The following is a 25316-nucleotide window of genomic DNA, read 5'->3' as shown; positions in this document are numbered from 1 at the left end:
TCACAGAGAAGCATTATATTAATGAATAATAATATTAGTTGATGTAGCCTAAATTGTATTCCCCCTTTCCCAAAATTATCTACAATCTAATCACTGGAAACTGTGAATGTTACTTTATTTGGGAAAAGGGTCTTTGCATTTGAGGAGATCATCATGGATTATCCCGTTACAAAAATCCAATGCTGAGTGTCCTTATAACAGAGAGACACAGAGAGGAGAAGGAGATGTAAAGATGAAGGCAGGGCCTGGAGTGATGTGACCATAAGCCAAAAAGAAGCCAAGGAATACTGACACCATAAACTAGAAAAGTCAAGGAGAGCTTCTTCCCAGGAAACTCCAAAGGGAGTAAGTAGGCCCTGCCAACGCTTTGATTCCTGACTTCTGACCTTCAGAGCTGTGAGATAATACATTTCTGTTGTTTTAAGCCACTCAATTTTTGGAAATTTGTAGCAGCAGTTATAGAAACAAACATAGTTAGCTAGAAAGATGTGCAAGACATCAAGATGACTTGTTTTTCTCCATCATGGCATGATTATAACAGGATAATTCCTGCTTGATACTTTTATTTAAATGAACTTTGTTGTTGTTTAGCTGCTAAGTCATGTCTGACTCTTCTGCAACCCCATGGACTGTAGCCTGCCAGGCTCCTCTGTCCATGGGATTTCCCAGGCAAGAATAATGGAGTGGGTTGCCATTTCCTTCTCCAGTGGATCTTCCCGACTAGGGATCGAACCCATGTCTCCTGGATTGTAGGTAGATTCTTTACTACTCAGCCACCTGGGAAGCCCCTATTTAGATACAAATTATGTATAATAAAATTTACTCATTTTAAAGGTACCATCAGAAACGTATGTTTCGACAAACGTATATACTAGCATAAGCACTGCCACAATCGAGAAACTGGATATTTCCATCATCTCAAAAGGTTCTCCTGTTCCCCTTCCCAGCCAATCCCATATCCTAATCCTGGCTGAAAACAAATTGATTTCTATTATCACAGATTAAGTATGTCTTTTCAAGAATTTCAAATAAAGGGAATGACACAGCATTATTTTGTGTCAAACCTGTTTTTTTACTCAACATGATGCTCCTAAGATCTACCCATGTTGTTTCCTGCATTAGCAGTTTGTTTCTTTGTATTAATGAACAGTACTTCACTTGAGTGCATATGTCATGTTTATCTACTCATCTGTTGAAGGACATTTTCTCTTTCAGACTTTTCACAGCTCAGCATAGTACAGTATTTTACCAGGAAAAATGCAGACACATTAAACAGAAAATTTCACAAGAAAATGAAGAACAATAAGGAGTCCCAGATTTCTGAGGAGTCTCATATTCTTAAAGCTGTTGTTATGGGAGAAGTAATTACAATCTATGGGCATAAACTAATAAGGAAGAATATCAGAACATGAAAACTAGGATGTGGGGTTTGCCTAAGATGTATGTGCTTGGATGCTCTGTCATTATCATGACAATTTTGAAGTACTTATCTACATTTGAAACTGAGGTAAATGGTGTAAAAAACAGAAATGACTTTTTTATGGCCTATCACCAAGACAAACAACACGGACAACTGACAAAATAACTAGCTAGTGAATAAACTAATATAGGAACAGAAAAAGTACGATGAGATGATAATAGGAAGCTCACATCAAATGCACTGACTAGACCACCTATGCTGCTGCTAAGTCACTTCAGTCGTGTCCGACTCTGTGCGACCCCATAGACGGCAGCCCACCAGGCTCCCCCGTCCCTGGGATTCTATAGAAGAGAGCTAAAACTCTCATTGATTTAGATGACTAGAGCAGAGAAAAATCATAATCTCTCTTCTAGGTAATGTGGGAAAAGCTTATAAGTAGGAAATCCTTCATTCTTCATATGATCACTACTTTTTCATCTTAATTCACTATCTGATATAGCACCAATATTTAAGACTCATCATCTTAAACAAGACTGCTCACTCCTACCCTCCAAAACTGTTTTATAAAGGAAAATAAGGAGAACACTCTTATTGCTTTCTCATGGACCCTCCACTAGGGTACTTAGCCACTAGGACCCTCTGCCCCTACTTTACTCATATGCTTGCGATTCATATCAATGTCTTTTCGCACATGGTATTTTCTCTGCACTTCTAGTTGGCCCACTTGGATAATACTTAACTATCCTTAAAAATTCAATACAAGCATTATTTTCTTAGTAAAAATTTTCTGGATTCTCCTGATTGCAAGAACTCTGCCTATCAAGACAACTTGCATATACCCCTCGTAAGTACTTTTCAAAAAATGGTATTTTGTAATTGTTTGTTACAACTCTGCTTACTAACTAGCAATCTCTTTAAAGACTAGGACATTATATTTTCATCTCAGACACACTAGCACCTACCCCAGTCTCTGAAATATATATGTACTTAATGAAGAAGTATAGAATAATCCTTGAGTAGACTAATCATAATTTACATCATAATTAGTCATCATGCTGCTGCTGCTGCTGCTGCTAAGTTGCTTCAGTCGTGTCCAACTCTGTGAGACCCCATAGATGGCAGCCCACCAGGCTCCCCTGTCCCTGGGATTCTCCAGGCAAGAACACTGGAGTGGGTTGCCATTTCCTTCTCCAATGCATGAAAGTGAAAAGTGAAAGTGAAGTCGCTCAGTTGTGTCCGACCCTACCAGGCTCCTCCGTCCATGGGATTTTCCAGGCAAGAGTCATCATAGAAAGGCTATACTCCACAGGCAAGGCTTATTGATAACAATATCCAATAAGCCTCACAGATGGTGCTAGTGGTAAGGAAACTGCCTGCCAATGCAGGAGTTGTAAGAGACGAAGGTTTCGGGAAGATCCCTGGAGTAGGAAATGGCAAACCACTCCAGTATTCTTGCCTGGAGAATCCCATGGACAGAGGAGCCTGGTGGCCTACAGTCCATGGGGTCGCAGAGAGTCAGACCTAACTAAAGCGATTAAGCACGCATGCACAGTAGCTATAATAATAACACTATTACCACTACTGCTACTAATAGGAACACTTAGATAATTTGTATCATATCAAGTACAATATCTATATACTATACCAAATGCTATTATAAATAATTCACATCTGTTCATTAATTCTTCCCACTGTCCTAGAAGGTAAGAAAATCGAAGTATAGAGGCACTCAAGGAAGTGAGTAAATGGTACAGCTGACTCAGATCCAGCTGGTTGATCTTACAGTCCATGTCCTTAACCACCACACTATACTGCTTCTCTGTTTAACAGCATGGATGGAGAAATCAAAAGAGAGTTTGAGCTCCAGGTAATGATATAATAACTGAGGTTTAGAGCAGGTACTTAATCCTTGAAATGCAGTAGACATTTGTTGTTCCCCTTCCTGGTAACCTGCCCGTTTCTTCTAACGATAACTTAAAATTTTCATTTTAGTTTCTAACCCTCTCCTACACTCTTCAGCTCACATTTCTGCCTTTAGCAGAGGAAACATGAATCAGGCCTTTGACAATTGTTTTCTTCTGGCTGTAATAATTGTTCTGATTGAAAATCTCAGGTCTTACATAGCAACCAATAACAATGGCTTGCTCCTTTCTGGAAGACTGAGAGGATATGAAATTAAGAGAGATGACCATTTTGCCATCATTAGGGGAGAATCTAGAAGTCTTACAACTTATTAGCTTTATGATCAAGGGAAAATTACTTAACTTCTAGGATCCCTCATAGGAGCCTAACTTTCCTCCTACATCAAAAGGAAGTAATATTAGTAAACTACATCATAGAGCTCCTATAAGAAAAAGATAACCATTATAGAGTGCTTAGGATAATGTCTAGTAAAAAGTATTGCAATGTTGTTACCATCACCATTATTATTTTTGTCTAGTCCTGCTCAGTACTCTTGCCTGGAAAATCCCATGGACGGAGGAGCCTGGTGGGCTGCAGTCCATGGGGTTGCTAAGAGTTGGACACAACTGAGCGACTTCACTTTCATGCATTGGAGAAGGAAATGGCAACCCACTCCAGTGTTCTTGCCTGGAGAATCCCAGGGTTGGGGGAGCCTGGTGAGCTGCCCCCTACAAGTCAGACATGACTGAAGCAACTTAGCAGCAGCAGCAGCCCCTCTGAGGAGAAGGCAATGGCACCCTACTCCAGTACTCTTGCCTGGAAAATCCCATGGACAGAGGAGCCTGGTAAGCTGCAGTCCATGGGGTCGCTAAGAGTCGGACACGACTGAGCAACTTCACTTTCACTTTTCACTTTCATGCACTGGAGAAGGAAATGGCAACCCACTCCAGTGTTCTTGCCTGGAGAATCCCAGGGATGGGGGAGCCTAGTGGGCTGCCATCCATGGGGTCACACAGAGTCGGACGTGACTAAAGCGACTTAGCAGCAGCAGCAGCAGCAGCAGCAGCCCCATTGAGGTCCTGAATAACTTAGGATACAGAAATCATTTAATTTAAACTTTGCATTTGTAAATTATTAAAATAGGTGGCTGAGGAGGCCAAGATGGAATTAAAAACTCGTAAACTCTATACATATATTCTTTTGCAGTATATGCAGTTCTCATTTCCCCACTGCAATTATCTTACAACAGAACTCATTTTGACATGAGTTATACCAAAAGATTTTTGTCATAAAGAAACCAATTTTGCTTGCTGCTTTGTGTGACAAAGTGGAAAGACAGGGTTCTCTGGTTTCCAGTTTGATAAAAATGCCAGGAAACAAAGAAATCCTCACAGAGCCATCAAGATAGGTTGATAACTAATGGACAGGACTCACTGAACTTGGAAATTTAGAATCGCTCATTCTCTCAAAAAACTGTGTTTTTTGAACAGCACCCCTCATAAAGAGATTCTGGAGTATTAAAGGCTTACTTGCTCTAAGAAAGGCTACAGTAAGAACAGGACTTTTAGAAGCACAGTTCACTATTTATGCTACACTGTGACTTCAGCAGACATTTCATATTCTGTAAACCTTAGATTACTCACCAACTAGGACTAATAACCTTAAAGTGAAAAGTAAAAGTGTTAGTTGCTCAGTTGTGTCCGACTTTTTGTGACTCCATGGACGGTAGCCCACCAGGCTCCTCTGTCCATGGAATTCTTCAGGCAAGAATACTGGAGTGGGTAGCCATTCCCTTCTCAAGGGATCTTACCAACCCAGGGATTAAACCTGGGTCTCCTGCATTGCAGATGGATTCTTTTCTATCTGAGCTACCAGAAAAGCCCCAATAACTTGAAAATTACCTATAAAAAGTATATAGCAAAATAACTAGAATCTAGTATATATTTAATAAATACTGTATCCCTTTCTTTTTTTGTATCTCTTTTGTTTATGAATGACATGATTGTTTTAAATTTAAAATTGTCCCACTTAAGAATGTCCTAAAGCTCCTTTTAATGCTACCAACATTAACTTATTCAACTCTTTATATATATCATTCCCTCAGTATGTATCAAGGGTTAGGGTTAAGGTGTTAAGCATTAACATATCCTAATAGAAATGCAGAGAATGCTCAGTTAGACTCCTAATAATTTGCCTATAAATTAATTTTTGCCTATTAATTAAAAATTAAAGACAATTTTTACAGGCTAACATTTAAGGGAGGAAAGGAAACGTTATAACTACCATACCACTGACCATCATCATAATTACTGTCTATCAGTCAGTGTCTGTTAATAAATCTTTTGATTGATTTTTTCGACACACCATCTGCTTTTGACAACACAGACGATCATCATTTCTGTGCTAAACTATACAACATAAACATTACCTCAAGACTTTTAACATTTCTCAAAAAGCCTTTAAGCAAATATATTAATAAGATTAAGAATTAGCAAAAATAGTCCACTCTGTCAGGGCAAAAATCTGTTTTGAGAGAAAAAGACAAAGAGTGAGGGATAGTCCTCCCCTTCTTAACCTGAACAGATTTTATGTGAACTAGATGTATGCCTGCTGACATTGTACAGAGTGGTCCTTTTACATACTGATGACATGACCCTCCATCCAGAAATAGCTTCAAGAAATTTTGGCCAATCATTGTTTGAAAGAACTTCTAACCTTCAATTATGCCAAAACTGAAATCGTTTTGGAGAGTCTAGGTGACATCCAGATGAATAATTTTAAAGAACGCCTTTCGACAAGTTAACTCTTCTAGGTATCTGGGGATAGTTTTGTTATTTTGACAAGATCACCCTTGCAGACTTGCTCAAATTTTAAAATTTTATGAGGGACGCATTTGGCTTATTCTATGAGCGAGAAGGACATTTGACAGCTTCCACTCTCAAATCTGGTTTCAAACAAAGATAATTTCTCCCATGTTTTATTTTGCTGTCCACTGGGGCTCAAATCAAGTATGTATTCAAAAAATTGATCAGATCCCAGCTTGCTCTCTCAGAATAGTTCTGACCCTCCTAGCAATTATGATAACAACCCATATTCACAAAGAAATAAGATCACCCTCCATTCAGTCACAAATAACTGTCCTTTCTTAAAACATTAAGGAAGTATCTTCAAACACACTGGCTATCTCAGTTTTCCAACTGTCTCATCTCAGATAATCACTAGACAGAAACTAGCATGTCAATTTTGTCTTTGCTGCAGCATAAGTGCCCAGTTTGGTGATTTCTGGCACCCTGTCTATCTAAAATAGTTTCACCGAAGTTCTAGGGACTATAAGCTGGTGAATCTATCCTAGACCTTAATATTATTCAAAGACTGCATTAAAAAATCACTTTCTACCTCATTGGATTCCTTAATCTTCCAAAAGGAAGATTTAATTGAAAACACTTAAGAAAAAAGTTAGAGGCTAAACAGTTTGGGTAAGTAATTGCTAAGCAAGCAACATATTCGAACATCTTATTGCTGATATCTTCATATCAGCTTTCTTTCCTATGACCTTACTAAACTCCTTGTTAATTCAAAGAGTAGTTTTTTTTTTTTTAACTCCTTAGGATTTGCACATAAAGAACTATATCATCATTAAGTAGAAATGTTTTCAACTTTTTCTTCCCTTTTTATCCTTCCTCTGCTTCATTTTTCTTACAATTTTCATGCCTTGTGTTTTTCTTGACCTATTTCATGTTTGTATTTTTATATATTATTCCTTTGCTGCTTGCATTTTTACACACGAGGTAGCAGAACAAGGAAGATAAAACAATTTTGTAATAAATGTAATCACAACAAAACCTAAGATACTGTGGAATATACTTAACAAAAGAACAAGAAATCTACATTATAAACTATAAAATATTGCTCAGAAAAATTAAAGAAGACTTAAAAATTTGGATAGAAACAACATGTTCATTTATTGGAAGACAATATTGTTAAGACGTCAGTTGTTCCCAAATTGGTCTGTAGATGCAGTGCAATCCCAATCAGAATACCAACAGACATTTTCAGAAACTGAGACGCTTATTATAAAATATATCTGGAAATGCAAACAACCAAAGATATTTAAAGCAATCTTGAAACAAAAGAACAAAGTTTGGAAACTTTTATTTCCTGACTCAAGATTTACTATAAAGTTAGCATAATTAAGACAGTATGGCGCTGGCATAAGGATAGAAAAAGAGATAAATGAAACAAAACAGAAGGCCAGAAACAGACCTACAGTTACATGGCCATTTAATTTTCAATAAAAACACTAAAGCAATTCAATGGGACAAGTAAAATCTTTTAAACAAATAGAGTTGGAACAACTGTACATCCATATGGCAAAAAGTGAACTTGAACATCATATACAAATATTAAATTGAGAAAGATCAAAGATCCACCATAAAATCTAAAACTATAATGCTTCTAAGGAGAAAACATATGAGAATATCTTTATGACTTGGGAAGAGGTAAAGGTTTCTCAAAAGACAATAACCATGAAAGGAAAAATCAATACACTAGACTTCATTATAAATAATAACTCTGTTTATTAAGATACACCTTAAGAATAGGCAAGTCATACTGGCAGAAAACACCTGCAAAAAATATCTAGCAAAGCATGTTTATGGAGACTATAGAGAATGTACAAAGAATGACTATGAATCAGTAATAAAAAGGCAAATAACCCATGTAAAAACGTGATCCCTCAAATTGAACAGATATGTATGTCATGATATGATTGCTAAGTAAGTACACAAAAAAGCACTCGACATTACACAAAAAAGCACTCGACATCTTTAGTCATCATGGAAATGCAAATTAAACTTACAGTGAGATACCACTTTATACTCACTACAATGACTAATGAATGAAACATTAACTGCTGACAAGGATATGGAGGAACTAGAGCCCTCATACACTGTAAGCAGAAATGTAAAAGGTACAAAACTTTGGAAAAAGGTCTGGTGGTTTCTAATAGTATTAATTATATACTTATATAAATACATACACAGACACATATGCTTATACATATATACGCCATCAATTCTACTGCTAGATATATACCCAGAGATATGAAAACATTTGCCCACAAACAGAAAAAAGATTTATGAGAACATTCACAGCAACTTGTTATAATAGCCAAAAACCTGGAAATTTCCCAGGAGTTCATAAAGGGATAATTGCTAAATGCATATTGATAAAATATAATGCATCACAACAATAAAAAAAGGAATAAGATAAGTACATGAAACCATTTAGATGCCTTTTAGAAACATTTGGGTAAAAGAAAGAATCTTTACAGAAAAAAGTCTATACTGTATAATTCTAATTATATAAGTGCTGAAATAAGCAAAACTAATCTTAGGGGGAAAATTCAGAAAAGTGGTTGCCTCTGGGAGGTAAGGGTAGGGTGAACTGCAAAGATTTACTGGGAAGGGACACTAGGAAATTTTCTAGGGAGATGGTAGTGACCTAATCTTGATGTGTATTGGGGCTACAGAGATGCATTTATTGTTCAAAATCCATCAAACGATACACAAGTTTTCATACTTCACTGAACATAAATTTTACCTAAAAAGATATCATAAATACATACTGAATTATACCCAATGATATATATGCTGAAAGAGTTAGGGTTAAAGTTCACTGATAGTGTAACCGACTTTGAAACACATCAAAATAACAGAATGAGTTGATGAGCAGGTAGTGTGATGGGCAGTTATATGATAAGGAAAAAGATGGAAAAATGTTAATTGTAGGATATAGGTATATTGTACAATTCTTTCAACTTTGCTATGTTTTAAATTTTTTAATAAAAAATATTAACCAGGAAAAAATTTAAGGTGATATATATAGACAAAGATATATATATCATATATATACAGATAAAGACATTTTCAGGTGACTGAAATCTGTAAGAATTTGCCTATATCAGACTTGAACTAAAAGAAATTTTAAAGGAAGTTTTTCAGACTGAAGAAAAATGATACCAGATGGAAACCTGGATCAAAAGAAAGGATTAAGAGTTCAGGAAATGGTAAACATGTGGTTAAATGCAAAAGAATTTTTTTCCTCATTTCTCAAGGTCTTTAATATAGACTGTAAAATGTATGACAACAATACCAAAGGGTAGGAGGATGGTGAATAGAAGTATATCGTTATAAGATTCTGACATTATATATGAACTGGCATAATATTAATTCATGGAAGACTATGATAAATTAAGGATGTATATTATAACCACTACCACAGTCATTTTAAAAAAATAGTAAAAAAAAAAAAAAGATAAAAATCAGACAATAAAAAGTACCCTCTGAGCTTCTTACATACTTATTGCAAGTACTTATTTGTGTTCTTTTATGTGTTGACATCTTATAATTTATCAACTCAGCAGTTTCTGCTTTTCAAACATTCCTAATAGGAAATTGGACTGGTTAATTTAATTACTATCTGCTCCTTCTTTTGCTTTTCATGGGTACAGATAATACCACAGAATAAAATTCAAGGTGTTCCCTTAAAGTCAGTGTAACTCCTATCTGAGTTAGTTTACTGAAATGTCCTCACTCACTGAAGGAATTAATTTGCTTAATAAGAGGCAAAACAATCAGTAAATGGAAAAAATGCTGTGACAGTTGACCACTGAGGCTATACAGATTTTTTTAAAGCATAAAGTTTTCATAGGTGAAAATAATTTCCAACACAGATGGGTCCGATCATTCTCAGATCATTCTATTATTAAAACAAAAAACAATTTTTTACAAGTATATAATTCCCACCACACTAGTAAAATTAGAAAAGCCAGATATTTCACCTTTTCTTTCCAATGTGTTAAATAAGTGAATGACTCTTAAAAGTTAAAAAGAAAAACCAGTACTTTTCCCTTCTTTTCAACATGACCCCCATTCATTTAAATCAGATAAACCATAAAGTTTCTGCCAGCAATAACTTAAGATTCTTAGACCAGCTATTGTAAACTGGCTGCCCATTGGCCAAATTTAGCTCATTACTTTGTTTTGCTTGGGTCACGGTGTTTTAAAACTTTTTAACTAGTTGAAAATGTTAAGAAATTCAGAGGTTCTCATATAAGAATCTAGAATCTAAGTCCTTTAGAAAATCTGAAAGAGACGGTAACACCAGGACACATTCTCACAAGGCAACATGAGGCTGCAGCTCCCGAATGAAGATTAGCTGCCTCTTTTCAATGTTACCTGCTTTCCAGTTTAACCCAGTTTCAGTTCGGTATACTTTACTCACTTAAATTACCTGCCTAACCCCACTCCAGTACTCTTGCCTGGCAAACCCACGGGCAGAGGAGCCTGGTAGGTTGCAGTCCATGGGGTCGCTAGGAATCGGACACGACTGAGCGACTTCGCTTTCACTTTTCACTTTCATGCGTTGGAGAAGGAAATGGCAACCCACTCCAGTGTTCTTGCCTGGAGAATCCCAGGGACGGGGGAGCCTGGTGGGCTGCTGTTTATGGGGTCGCACAGAGTCGGACATGACTGAAGCGACTTAGCAGCAGCAACCTCAAATGAGTTTATAATCTCTATTACAAATATTCCCCATCCCAAATCCAGTCTTCTCTTTCTTCCTTACTCTAGTTCCTTACTCTTGTGCACTCAATCATGCTTTCTATCAAAATAGCATGTACCTATTACTTCACTAAAACTTTCAATTGAAGATGTATTTGGCCTAAAAAATAAAAAAGTGTTTCAGAAAACGAAGATCATGGCATCTGGTCCCATCACTTCATGGCAAATAGATGGGGAAACAGTGTCAGACTTTATTTTTTGGGGCTCCAAAATCACTGCAGATGGTGACTGCAGCCATGAAATTAAAAGACGCTTACTCCTTGGAAGAAAAGTTATGACCAACCTAGATAGCATATTCAAAAGCAGAGACATTACTTTGCCAACAAAGGTCCATCTAGTCAAAGCTATGGTTTTTCCAGTGGTCATGTATGGATGTGAGAGTTGGACTGTGAAGAAGGCTGAGCACTGAAGAATTGATGCTTTTGAACTGTGGTGTTGGAGAAGACTCTTGAGAGTCCCTTGGACTGCAAGGAGATCCAACCAGTCCATTCTGAAGGAGATCAGTCCTGGGTGTGCTTTGGAAGGAATGATGCTAAGGCTGAAACTCCAGTACTTTGGCCACCTCATGTGAAGAGTTGACTCATTGGAAAAGACTCTGATGCTGGGAGGGATTGGGGGCAGGAGGAAAAGGGGATGACAGAGGATGAAATGGCTGGATGGCATCACTGACTCGATGGACGTGAGTCTGAGTGAACTCCAGGAGTTGGTGATGGACAGGGAGGCCTGGTGTGCTGCGATTCATGGGGTCACAAAGAGTCGGACACAACTGAGTGACTGAACTGAACTGAATGGAAAACAACAGGTCAGCACTCTATATCAACATATTTATACGGTCTCTGGCCAGTCTTTTTGTACATAGACACTGAAGTAGCTCCCTCTCCACAAAAGGAATTTTATATTAACAACAAAGGGTTTACTTTACTCTTGACTATAATTCTGGAAAATGGCATATAAGACAGTTTGAATTTAAACCTTATTAAAGGTTGATTTTTTTCCTTAAGATAACTGACAACTTGAATGACTCAGAAAAAATTCTTTTGACAATAATACAGAAGTTAAACATGCTTCTAATTGTTGAAAGGATTATTGCTTAATTAATTAATTAATCATTTTATTTTTTAGCCATGCCACACAGCTTGTGGGATCTTCCTTCCCTGACCAGGGATAGAACCTGGGCCCACAGCAGTGAAAGCACAGAGTTCTAACTACTGGACTGCCATGGAATCCCCTCATTTATCTTTTCAGAAATTGAGGTATAATTAAGAATATGGAATTCAGATACAAGTGTGGCGGGAAAACTTTGGTAATTATGTGTTTAAAGAATGTAGTATGCAGAATCCTCCCAAGAGTCTTGTCACCAGGGTTTTAATTCAACCACCAGTCTAGATGCAGCTGGAAAGGGTCTTTGCAGATGGAATTATGTTGCTAATCAGCTAATTTTATATAGGGAGAGTACCCCAAATTTTCCAGGTGGGCCACAGTAATCACATGAATCCTTAAAGTAGAAAAGCAGAGCAGAAAAGTCAGAGAGGGTGGCTGAAGAGGTCAGAGATTCAAAGCCTCAGAAGAAGTGGGCCTGCTGCTACTAGCTTTGAAAATGATGGAATGGGGCCACGAGCCAGGGCATGGTGGTAGCCTCTAGAAGCTAAAAGCAACTCCTGGCCAACAGCCAGAAAGGAAACAGGGATCTCAGTCCTACATCTGTGTGAAACTAAATACCACCACCAACGGGAATAAGCTTGGAAATGGATTCTTCCTTAGGGCCTCTAGAGGAAATAACCTGTGTCAACACTTTGATTTTGCCTTTGCCAGACCTGAAGCAGAGAATCCACCCAAACCCAACAGACTTTTGATCTACAGAACCATGAGGTAATGAATTTGTGTTGTTTTAAGCTGCTATGTTTGTGGCAATGTGTTTCAGTAACAAAGGAGAGCTAATATTTTGTTGATGGGTGAAAAAAAGTGTACACAACCCTAACTGAACAAGACCAGCAATCGCTGTTCTGTAGTCACAACATATTTCCTGAATTACTGGAGTAGCTATAAAATCTACTTTAATACTTCCTCACAAAGGAATCTCTCATCAATCTCAAATCTTGCACATTCTCCCAAAGGTGCCTATTTTCCTAGGGCTTTGGGGAATTATGCTCTTGGAAAACTTAACTGATAAGTTTTGCCCATTTGAGGCCTTGAATCACTGAAGCTTGTCTAAATAGCTTGTGCAAACAATGTGATTTATGTTGAACACCTGCTTTCCTTCTGGGGGGGTCTGGAGCATCATTAACTGCAATCAGTCACACAGGTGTTAGGTACCTCTGTGACCAACCACCAATAAAATTCCTCCTAGGCTCAGACAAGTTTCTCTAATAGGCAATAGTTTGCACATATTGTCACATTTTTTTCGTTGGAGAAATTAAGTACATCTTCTACAACTCTCCTGGGAGAGAAACTCGGGAAAGCTTTGGGCCTGGTTTCCACCATTATCTTGCCCTACAGTTTTCTCTTTGTTGGATTTCGCTTTGTACTGCTTTGCTGCAGTGAGTATAATGAAACCATGAGTAAAATAACATCTGAGTTCTGTGAGTGCTTCTATTGAATCACTGAAGCTGGGCACTGGTGACCCCGGACACATCACAGTTCCCACCATCTCAGCCAAAATGACTTACTAATACAAAAGAGAATGCCAAATGACACTTGCTATAAAATTAAAATTTTTTTCTCAAATTTTTACTAACCAAATTGTGGTAGACAGGATTCTAACATGGTTCCCCAAATGCAAACTTTCTGATGTCCACCTGGCATAATCCCCAAGATGATGAATAGGATAGATTTTACTTTAATGATCATGTTATATTCTATGGTATAGCTGAACTCATCACAGGAGCCCTTGAAATCTGGATCTAGAGGTTAGAGATATAGGAATGGTGGCAGCCTCTAGAAGCTAAGATGGCTGTTTAGGCCAACAGCCAGCAAGGAAACAGGGATCTCAGTCCTACAAGTGTGTGGAACCAAATTCTACCAACAATGGGAATAAGCCAGCAATGAGCAAGATGTGATATGAGGGATATTCTCCATTGCTGGCTTTGGAGATGGAGACAGCCACATGATAAGGAATGAAGATGACTTTTAGAAGCTGAGAGAGCCCCTCACTGATAGTAATCAAGGAAAATGGGGAAATCAGTCCTACAATTGCAAGGAACTGAATTCTGCCAACAACCTGCATGAGCTTAGAAGTGAATTCTCCAGAGTCATGAGAAAGGAAATCGACAGTTTGTCTCCTTTAATCATTCCAAAAAAAAAAAATTTAGTCACTCAGTCATGTCTGACCCTTTATGACCACAGTCACCTGCCAGGCTCCTCTGTCCATGGAATTCTCCATGCAAGAATACAGGAATGGGTAGTCATTCCCTTCTCCAGGAGATCGTCCTGACCCAGGGATCAAACTTGCATCTCATGTCTTGTCTCCTGCATTGCAGGCAGATTCTTTACCAGTAGCACCACCTGGGAAGCCCTCCATTTTTAAAGAAAACAAACAAACAAAAATCTTGGAAATAAATGTATTTCCAATAAAAGAATAAGTTGCTAAGATACATTTATATCTTACTTTCACCAAAACTCATTTGTTTGGGAAACAGAATTATGACACATGATTAAAAGGATGATAATCGGGAACTGGAATTCAACTGCATGACTAAACTATTAGTTCATTCAACAGTTAATTTTTAACACATTAATTATACATAAACTCTTATGCTAACAACTTTGGAAGACAGAAAATTTAAAAATACTGTATGCATGTTAAAATGTACGGTTAATTAAAGGAAAGGAAGCTGCTGCTGCTGCTAAGTTGCTTCAGTCGTGTCCGACTCTGTGCGACCCCATAGACGGCAGCCCACCAGGCTCTGCCATCCCTGGGATTCTCCAGGCAGGAACACTGGAGTGGGTTGCCACTGCCTTCTCCATTGCGTGAAAGTGAAAAGTGAAAGTAAAGTCGCTCAGTCGCGTCCAACTCGTAGCAACCCCATGGACTGCAGCCTACCAGGCTCCTCCATCCATGGGATTTTCTAGGCAAGAGTACTGGAGTGGCTTGCCATTGCCTTCTCTGGAAAGGAAGCTATACCTTCCTTAATTAAATAACTGCAGGAAAATAATTATAAGCTAGAAGGGGAAAGGTACCTTACAATTAGAGATACACTGTAAAGAAGGAACTTGGAGAAAATATAGTTTTTGCTTTGGTTCAGTGATAAGGTATAGAAGGGGACAGAGGTAAGTGAATTACTTGAAGAAGTGTTATGTACATTGTGCCAAAGACTAGAGATATACCACTGGGCAAAAACACAGCTTGGTATTCTTGGTACACTTCAATTCTGTGGCACTCAATCTCTTCAATCATATATTGGCAACAGTAAAAACTACTTGAAAAACTCAGACACTCTTTGGAAATAATTTAGAGTCTGAAGGCAAATCCAATGGCTATAAAATGCATTTTGTTCACACACACACAAACACACATACACAGAGCCACCAGATGTTTTTAGCAGAAATGCAAATGGCAATCCACTCCCATATTCCTGTTGGGGAATCCCATAGACAGAGGAGCCTGGCAAGCAAAAGTCCATAGGGTCTCAAGGAGTTGGCACAACTGAAGCAACTTAGCATGCACTGATCTTTAACAATACTCTTATAGCAGTAGAAAGTAGAAGTAACTGGAGTGTGGAAAAACTAAAGGCAGTATGAGCAGTTAAGAGAATGTTGCAACGCAATAGTCAAACTCTTTGTTAATAAAGGCCTAACTAAAGAATGTAGAGGACAGCAGAATATCACCAAGGGTGTATGAACAATACTCAGTGACAAACGGTATAAATAGTACAAAAGAGAGAGAAAGTAAAAGATAGCTGCAAGATGCCATGCCTGAGTGAAAAGCATCTTTTTGGGGCATTATTTTCTGCCTTTAGGGCTTCCCTGGTGGCTCAGATGGTAAAGAATCTGTTTGCAGTGCAGGAGACCTGGGTTCGATTCAGGGGTTGCGAAGATCCCCTGAAGGAGGGTATGGCAACCCACCCATTCCACTATTCTTGCCCGGAGAATCTGTCTTTAAACAAAACAAGTAAACCTAGAAGAAAAATAAATATCAATTACATAAATCTCTAAGTTACTTGACTCTACTGTAATTTCTAATGCATTCTGAAACTAGGGCCCTTGAAGGCAAAAAATGTGTACAAAAGTCTTAACTTCTACTCTCAGGTTATATTCTAAAATAAGAGTATCTACTACCTATTTCTGATGACAGTGACCTGTGGCTCATTATCCATCTGTGGAACATACTCTAGAATGTGTTCAAAAAACCTTTGGAATATCTAAATCAGTGAGTGAGCAGTCTTTTAATAGGGGCAAATAAAACTTACTCATTGAGTAAGTCAGATCATGTTTTCCATCAAGCTAGTGAACAACTGCAGACACAGCCTGCTTCCCATCAAAGTTTCACATATAACCTCTGCAATGCTGATGTTTCTCTGGTAAATTTTCAAAACCATAACCCTAAAAACATATGACAAACTACCTTTTATTAAAGAAATATGCCTGCACTACTCACCCTGCCTTCACTTGAAAATTTGAGGACAATGCAGGAACTTTACCTCCAGTGCCAAAACTCTGCTGAATATCTGTCTATGAACTCTACTTGCTGGCACTTTTATAGATTAAGAAAAAGTACATGCTCTATCGGGAAATACTTTCCAAATAACACCTAGACTTAAAAGGCAAGCCATTTTCCTCATGCTTACTTTAATGGGAGTGACAAAGGTGTTATCTCTTTTTAAATATTCTCTGGAAAATATTTTAGAAATGAGATACAGTTTAAGATTTTCCACTTTTCGGTATCTTGAATCTGGCTTTAGGGTAGCAATTAAATAGATTCACAGGCACCAGATATGAGATGACTTCAAACAAATCTTTCAAACACTATTTTTTTTTTCCTTGAAATGTACTGGTTATAGGAGTTTAATTGAATTCCATGCTTCTATGTTTCCAGAAAATAATTTTGATCATTTAACTGAAACTGGAGAGAATACTGGAGAGAGAGAACTCTGGCACAAGTAACATATAAAAACCACTGAAAAGAGAGCAGCAAACTCTAAAAATTAATTCCTTAGATTCAAGCTTGAATAGATTCTAAAGAAAATGGTGAGTTTCCTCTTTCAAGCCAAGTTAGCAAACTAACCCCACAAATAACATTAATTCATAAAAGACTGACTCATTAATTAGTTCCAGGTCATAGTACAAAATTATTATCTTTGGTTTGGATAACATGAATTCTTGAAAGCATTTTATGGCTATTAAAATTATAAAAAGAACACAATTTTCTAGTGAGATCTGAAAACTCCAGATAGTCTTAAATTACAATACAGTTGTGGTACAAATTACTATCATAATGTTTTAGTACACATATTGCTTTAAAGATACTAAATTTATTGTGAAAAAAATTAGTGAGTAAATTGACACCAGACTCTTACTTACTTAAGTTTCTAGTTTTCATTAGTCTATTCCTTGAACCAATGATTTTACAGAAGATGCAAAATTTTCTTTAAAATATAAATCCAGTAAGATCGATGCCTTAAATGATGCTTAAGTTTGGATAATTAACTGCAAATAGCTTGGTCTACAAGGAGATCCAACCAGTCCATCCTAAAGGAGATCAGTCCTGGGTGTTCATTGGAAGGACTGATGCTGAAGCTGAAACTCCAATACTTTGGCCACCTCATGCGAAGAACTGACTCATTGGAAAAGACCCTGATGCTGGCAGGGATTGGGGGCAGGAGGAGAAGGGGACGGCAGAGGATGAGATGGCTGGATGGCATCACTGACTCGATGGACGTGAGTCTGAGTGAACTCCGGGGGTTGGTGATGGACAGGGAGGCCTGGTGTGCTGCGATTCATGGGGTCGCAAAGAGTCAGACACGACTGACCGACTGAACTGAACTGAGCTACCAGACAAGTGGACACTTACAGTTTTGCAACAGAGACAGATGGACAAGTAAAAATCATGGGTCTCAAATAGCAAACCCATCTAAATAGATTTCCTGTTTACTTTTCATCAGCCTTTCTTACAGGTGCAGGATGCTTACTTTTGGCAGTTAAGGGAAAGAACTGATTTATAAGCCATAAGAACATCTTCTTACTTTCCACAAACAAGTTATAGAATTAATTAAAATTGTAGCACATCAACTCTGCACATGAAACAGCTCTGTTACTGGAGACAAAATTAATGCAAATATGTGGAAAGTCAAATAGTTTACAACAAAGATAATTTAGATGGATAGATCAGATAACAGCTTGGAACTGAGCCCGACAGAAGCATTTTTACTCAAAGGTGGCAAGTGCTGAATGTTATATTCCAAAACAAGCAAGGGAAATACTGAATTTTAATCTAGTGCCAAAACGATTTTAAAAAGTACTTTACATAAATGTTTAAACATATCTTACTTGAAGAAATTACAAAGACCTGTAAGACTATCAAGGACTCTTTTAAATAAATGAGAAAGACTATGTAAATGGCATGAAAGACAATATGAAATTTGCATTTAATCCTATTGATGTTCCACTAACTATTCAAAGAATATGCATCCACCTATAACATTTCATCCTCATGAAGACATATACAAAGGCATTAAAGAAAGGTGGCCTCTTTATACCTGTACACTGTTGAGACTAATGGTGTTTAACACTATGAGATTTATTATCTCTAAAACAAGGATAAACAATGACAGGAACAGAAAAGTAAAACTTTTCATGAGCTAATGGATTTAATCTTATTGGTAAAACAATGGCAATTGTGTCCTTATACAATACAAATGTAAATAAAGTAAAAGGACAGAGTTGAGATAAAATGATGAAAACGGAAATTTGTCTTCTGAGTCACCAGCTTCTCTCTCCTTCAGTTCTTTTAGTAAGTCCAAGAAGGATGCATCAGTATACAGGCAGAGAGGAAACGTGGAGATCAGAAGGAACATCCTACAGTTACTACCATCCTGATGACAGAGAACTACTCTGCTTGTGGTTTAAAGAGTCCCCAGCAATGGCTGGGAGCATAAGACCTTGGGTAACATCAATTTAGATGATGTAAAGCAATTCCAGTTGTAGCAGAGCTATGTCCTCTGGTACTTCTGGACATGCCCTTAATTGTTTATCCCCTCTTCCTGGTGTAAACGTCTTCCTTTCTTCCATCCCAAGTGCCCTAAATGAGTACTGAATAATTTTGGGAACTTTATTTTTCAGTTAGTGTTAATGTTGATTTAGTATTTCATTCCCATTCCCTGCCCCCAGATTTTTTAATACTTGTATGATCTTCAAGACTTCTGTGATAGCCGGCCTCTAAGATGACCCCCAATGCCCCTGGATTCCTGGGATTCACATTCTTGTGTTGTCTACTCCCAAATGAATAGAGTTAATGGCCGACCTTTCTATCCAATAAGACCTCACTCCTGAGGCGAGGTCATAAAAGGCATTGCAGGTTCCACTTTGTTTCCTCTCATCTCTTAGACCGCTCATTCACTCACTCACTCTAGGAAAGGCCAACCACCATACTGCAAGAATTCAGCCAAGAGGTCTGCAGAAAGGCCCTCAAGACAGGGAGGAAATTAAACCTCCTGTCAACAATCAGCACCAAATGAGTGAGCTAACTTAGAAAAAGATCTCGAATCCCTAATGGAGGTTTCAGATGACTACAGCCCCAGCTGATACACTGACTGCACAGACATGAGATCCTGAGCTAAAAATCCACTCAGCTGAACATTCCTGAATTCCTGACCCAGGGAAATTATATAAATTGATAAATGCTTATTATTGTTTTAAGCTGCTAAGTGCTGAAGTAGTTTGTTACTCAACAATAACTAATTCATACTAATTCTTCTTATAGAAACAAAAAAATACAAAAGTATGTCACTGGATGAAGCATCTTCATTAACAACAAATATTGTTGCTATATGAGAGACTCACAATCCAAGCCAAGTAAATATCTCAACAGGCTCTTAAAAGTTTTTGAGGTATAATTTACATAGGTGAAATGCATGTTCTTAAGGCATACATGTCAGTGAATTTTGACAACTTTTGCAAGTATATGTACTTTATAAGTAATACCCCAATCAAGATGTAAAAATGTCGATTCCCCAGCAAGTTCCCTCAAGGCCACTTGGAATCAGTTCCTGTATTCCCACTGCCCAACCAGGGTCAAGCACTGTTTTCATATCTACCATTGTAAATGAGTTTTAATTGTTTTAAAACTTCATGTAATTAGAAGAATATGACTTTCGTATCTGCTTTATTTTGCTCACCATAATGTTTCTAAGGTTCATCATGTTGTGTATATCAGTAGTTGATTCCACTTTATTGTTGATTAACATACTGCGATCTGCTTACCTATCCTCCCATTGATGGACATTTGAATTCTTCCCAATTTGGGGCTACTAGGTTTCTGGAAGCATTCTTGTGCAAATATTTTGTTGGACATGCATTTTCTTGATTGAATACCAAGGCAGGGCGGGACTACAAGGAGGCAAATGAGATACATCTTGGGCACAAATTTAAGGGGCTCCTCTACCTAGGAGTCTCAGTCTCTGTGGGGTCTCTGGGTCCTGGTGTGCACAAGGTTTGTTTGAGCCCTCTGAGTGTCTCTGGTGGGAATAGGGTTTGATTCTAAACACAAATTCGCCCCTCCTACCATCTTGCTGGGGATTCTCCTTTGCCCTTGGGCCTGGGGTATCTCCTCACAGCTGCTCCAGCTCCTAGTGTCTTACTGGGTTTTATCTGACCTTGGACATGGGGTATCTCCTCACACCCACTCCAGCTAAGAGCAGCTGCCGCTCCTGACCTTGGACGTGGGGTATCTCCTCACTGCCACTCGTTCCAGTGCCACACAGATGCAGTGGCCACAGGACTGGAAAAGGTCAGTTTTTATTCCAATCCCAAAGAAAGGCAATGCCAAAGAATGCTCAAACCACTGCACAATTGTACTCATCTCACACGCTAGCAAAATAATGCTTAAAATTCTCCAAGCTAGGCTTCAACAATACATGAACCGTGAACTTCCAGATGTTAAAGCTGGATTTAGAAAAGGAAGAGGAACCAGAGATCAAATTGCCAACATCCGCTGGATCACAGAAATAGCAAGAGACTTCCAGAAAAACATCTATTTCTGCTTTATTGACTACACCAAAGCCTTTGACTGTGTAGATCACCACAAACTGTGGAAACTTCTTCAAGAGATGGGAATACCAGACCACCTGACCTGCCTCTTGAGAAATGTGTATATAGGTCGAGAAGCAACAGTTAGAACTGGACATGGAACAACAGATTGGTTCCAAATAGGAAAAGGAGTATGTCAAGGCTGTATATTGTCACCCTGCTTATTTAACTTATATACAGAGTAATGTGTATGAGACGGAGAAGGCAATGGCAACCCACTCCAGTACTCTTGCCTTGAAAATCCCATGGATGGAGGAGCCTGGTGGGCTGCAGTCCATGGGGTCGCTAAGAGTCAGACACGACTTAGTGACTTCACTTTCACTTTTCACTTTTATGCATTGGAGAAGGAAATGGCAACCCACTCCAGTGTTCTTGCCTGGAGAATCCCAGGGATGGGAGAGCCTGGTAGGCTGCCGTCTATGGGGTTGCACAGAGTCGGACACGACTGAAGTGACTTAGCAGCACAGAGTACATCATGAGAAACGCTGGGCTGGAAGAAGCACAAGCTGGAATCAAGACTGCCGGGAGAAATATCAATAATCTCAGATATGCAGATGACACCACCCTTATGGCAGAAAGGGAAGAAGAACTAGAGAGCCTCTTAATGAAAGTGAAAGAGGACAGTGAAAAAGTTGGCTTAAAACTCAACATTCAGAAAACTAAGATCACAGCATTCGGTCCCATCACTTCATGGCAAATAGAAGAGGAAACTGGAAACAGTGACAGACTATTTTGGGGGGCTCCAAAATCACTGCAGATGGTGACTGCAGCCATGAAATTAAAAAATGCTTGCTCCTTGGAAGAAAAGTTATGACCAACCTAGATAGCATATTCAAAAGCAGAGACATTACTTTGCCAGCAAAGGTCCATCTAGTCAAAGCTATGGTTTTTCCAGTAGTCAGGTATTGAGTTGGACTCCATACATGAGAGCTGGACTATAAAGAAAGCTGAGCGCAGAAGAATTGATGCTTTGGAACTGTGGTGTTGGAGAAGACTCCTGAGAGTCCCTTGGACTGCAAGGAGATCCAACCAGTCCATTCTAAAGGAAATCAGTCCTGAATACTCATTGGAAGGACTGATGTTGAAGATGAAACTCCAATACCTTGGCCACCTGATGCAAAGAACTGATTCATTTGAAAAGACCCTGATGCTGGGAAAGATTGAAGTGGGGAGGAGAAGGGGACGACAGAGGATGAGATGGTTGGATGGCATCACTGACTCAACAGACATGAGTTTGAGTAAACTCTGGGAGCTGGCGATGGACAGGGAGGCCTGGCATGCTGCAGTCCATGGGGTCACAAAGAGTCGGAAATGACTGAACTGAACTTTCATGAAGATTTTTCTTTTCTTTTTTTAGAATAGGTGGCCTATAAATTAAAGTATAAATTTAAATTGGTGAGCAAAGAGCAATATGCTCTTTAACAAATATAATCAAAGATTTGTGACATGCAAAAATTATATTTATAAAAACATATTTACTAAGTTATGTTTAATACAGAAAAGCCACTTTTATTACTATGGTCACATTAGACTTTTCTAAAAAAGCAAGCGAGGCAATAGTGGATTTGATATCTGCATCTTGCATTCCAGATACCACTTAAACCAAACCATTTAAAGTAGCAATTAAAATACTTTTATCTAACTTACTTCTTTTGCTGCTATTAAATTACTACCATTTATTAAGACACAAATTTTTCCACCCTTGAAAAAGATGTATCATTATCTATAATATAGCAATGATTAAAAAGTATTGACACCAAGAATAGGAATATTTGTTCAATGTAGGGATGGAGGAGCCTGGTGGGCTGCAGTCCATGGGATCGCTAAGAGTCAGACATGACTGAGCGACTTCACTTTCACTTTTCACTTTCATGTGTTGGAGAAGGAAATGGCAACCCACTTCAGTGTTCTTGCCTGGAAAATCTCAGGGATGGGGGAGCCTGGTGGGCTGCCGTCTACGGGGTCGCACAGAGTCAGACACGACTGAAGTGACTTAGCAGCAGCAGCAGTTCAATGTAGGATGGATAATTACAATCATATAAAAGCTCAAGGCAAGCAATCTTCATTGCTTTAGTACACTTTTATTCATTAAAAATATTTTTCATAATTTTAAGATAATTTCAGAAAATCAGTGAAGAAGCTCATTTAATAGTACATTTACAATAAAGTTTAGATCACACATTTTTCTTTCCAAAAATGCCTGAGATAGAAAGCAAATTTCATATGTCATTGAAATAGCTGAATTTAAACTGTATGATTAGATTCCACCCAAGCCATGATGAGTATTTCTCTCTATTCTTCAACATGGCCTTAGTTTATACACTTTACCATGTTCCTAGGAATACCAGTCCCCTGTGAGAAGTTACCATGTACTTGTCTCTGGAAAATTCTCTTAACTTCAGCTATGTTAAAGAAAAGCTTAGTACTAAAAAGATTTCAAGTTTTCACATATATCCTCTTTGGTAACTTTTTGTCAAGTACTTTGCAGAATGCCTACAAAAGCTGAACACTGGATAATGTCAATGCTGAATTTCTATGAGGCCTGTGAATTAATTTTCCTAAAATGAGAATTTACAACCGGATTTTATCATTAAACAAATAACAGAAGGAACTAAGACCCTGCAGTTTCTAGGTACAATGCCTTTTTGTTTGCCAGTTTCTGCTTTGCATTTAACTGTCCTGCTATTACACACAGTACCTCACGGGTTTCCCTTCACGGAGCAAGTCTTCTAGACTCCGTTCACAGTGTTCAGCTACCACCACCAATCTCTCTGAGCGAAGAAAAAAGAAAAAAAAACAAAGGCACGTTATATTTGATTAATACAATGTTTTAGTAACACAATAATATACTCCACTAAAGATATTAACATATAGTACAAATGATATTTGAAAAGAGCTTTTCAAAGTCTATATTAACTTCATAAAAATCAGATATCTAGAATAACAAGGTAAATGTGTTAGAAAACAATACATCAAATAACAATCTTCATTTTGTGTTTTTCTCTATGATTTCTCCCCTGTGCATTAGGAAAAACAGCTGGAAAGGTTTACCTTTGGCAAAAAGAAGTAATTCTTCTTCTGACACAGGCTAGCAGAAGGAAAAGCTTGGATGAAGATATAAAGAAATTTTGAAGTGAAGGGGAAACTGGGATCTAGGGACAAACTGTCTTGACAGTCTGGCTCAAACATAAGGTCTCTGAAACTGAATTCAGAAACTGGAGAAAAGTAGAAATGTTCTGAATCACGATTATGGAGAAGGAAGTGAAAATCAACTTGTGATTGTTTGTAACATCATGGGGCCTGCTGAGATTAGTAACAATATAAAATTTTCGTGAGCACAATATATAGTATGATGGAATTTTTATTTTCCAACAGATCAACTGTCTAAGAATAAGTCAGCACCGTTTTGAAGGTCAGTCCATATATGTTTAATGTAATCATTAGTTAATTATTGATTGACACATTGTCTGACACAGTAGCAGATCAACAAACTCTTTCTTTCTAGATGAAACAACGTGAGAGGAACCAGAGAAAGGTGCAATTGGGCTCACAAGTGGCTGGGGATTTGATAAGGTCATTTCAGGGGAGAGTAAGTTTTTAAAGGAAATTGGGGTTTTATATATATGTATGCAGAATGAGTTCTAAGATAAGGAAGAAAGTAAACACAAAATGGTGGTGGTGGTGGTGGTTTGGTCGCTAAGTCACGTCCAGCTCTTTGTGATCCTGTGGATTGTAGCCCACCAGGCTCCTCTGTCCATGGGATTTTCCAGGCAAGAATATTGGAGTGGGTTGCCATTTCCTTCTCAGATGGCAAACTCAGACAAGAAAAAGAAGTAAAGTAAAACGGGACCGGAAATAGTGATGACTACATAGAGGTTTGGTGGCAAAGGTAGAAAAATGAAAGCAGAAGACAGGAAAAATTTCAGAGGAGGCGATCCAGTAAAAGGAAAAACTCTCAGTAAGCACTGGTTCAAGGTAAGGTCAGATCTGGCCTGCTGAGAGCAGACATGACGGACAATGGTGTACAGGCAACCAAGTGAAGTGTGAGGGCAGGGTATTGTATGGGTCACTTCTTGGAAGCTCAAACTGAGGTTGTGGCATTATATAGAATGACCTGAAACACAAAATTTAAA

The 25316-nt window shown here is 38.2% G+C and overlaps 1 protein-coding gene across 4 annotated transcripts in view; it reads right to left on the bottom strand.

Moving 5' to 3' along the window:
* The window catches only part of TBCK (TBC1 domain containing kinase), a 209617-nt gene that overhangs the window by 168430 nt on the left and 15871 nt on the right, over positions 1–25316 (bottom strand). For 3 of the 4 annotated variants that reach the window (XM_070372045.1, XM_005887304.3, XM_070372046.1), the window contains one exon: positions 23882–23954. In XM_070372045.1, the coding sequence (XP_070228146.1) occupies positions 23882–23954 (73 nt within the window). Of the gene's footprint in view, positions 1–23881; positions 23955–25316 lie in introns of those variants that run through there. The other variant, XM_070372047.1, reaches the window with a different exon arrangement.

The sequence above is a fragment of the Bos mutus genome, chromosome 6 (genome assembly GCF_027580195.1).
Source record: "Bos mutus isolate GX-2022 chromosome 6, NWIPB_WYAK_1.1, whole genome shotgun sequence".
In the NCBI taxonomy this organism is placed as follows: domain Eukaryota; kingdom Metazoa; phylum Chordata; class Mammalia; order Artiodactyla; family Bovidae; genus Bos; species Bos mutus.
Note: the sequence above shows the minus strand (reverse complement) of the source record. Positions and strands in the feature narration are given on the sequence as shown.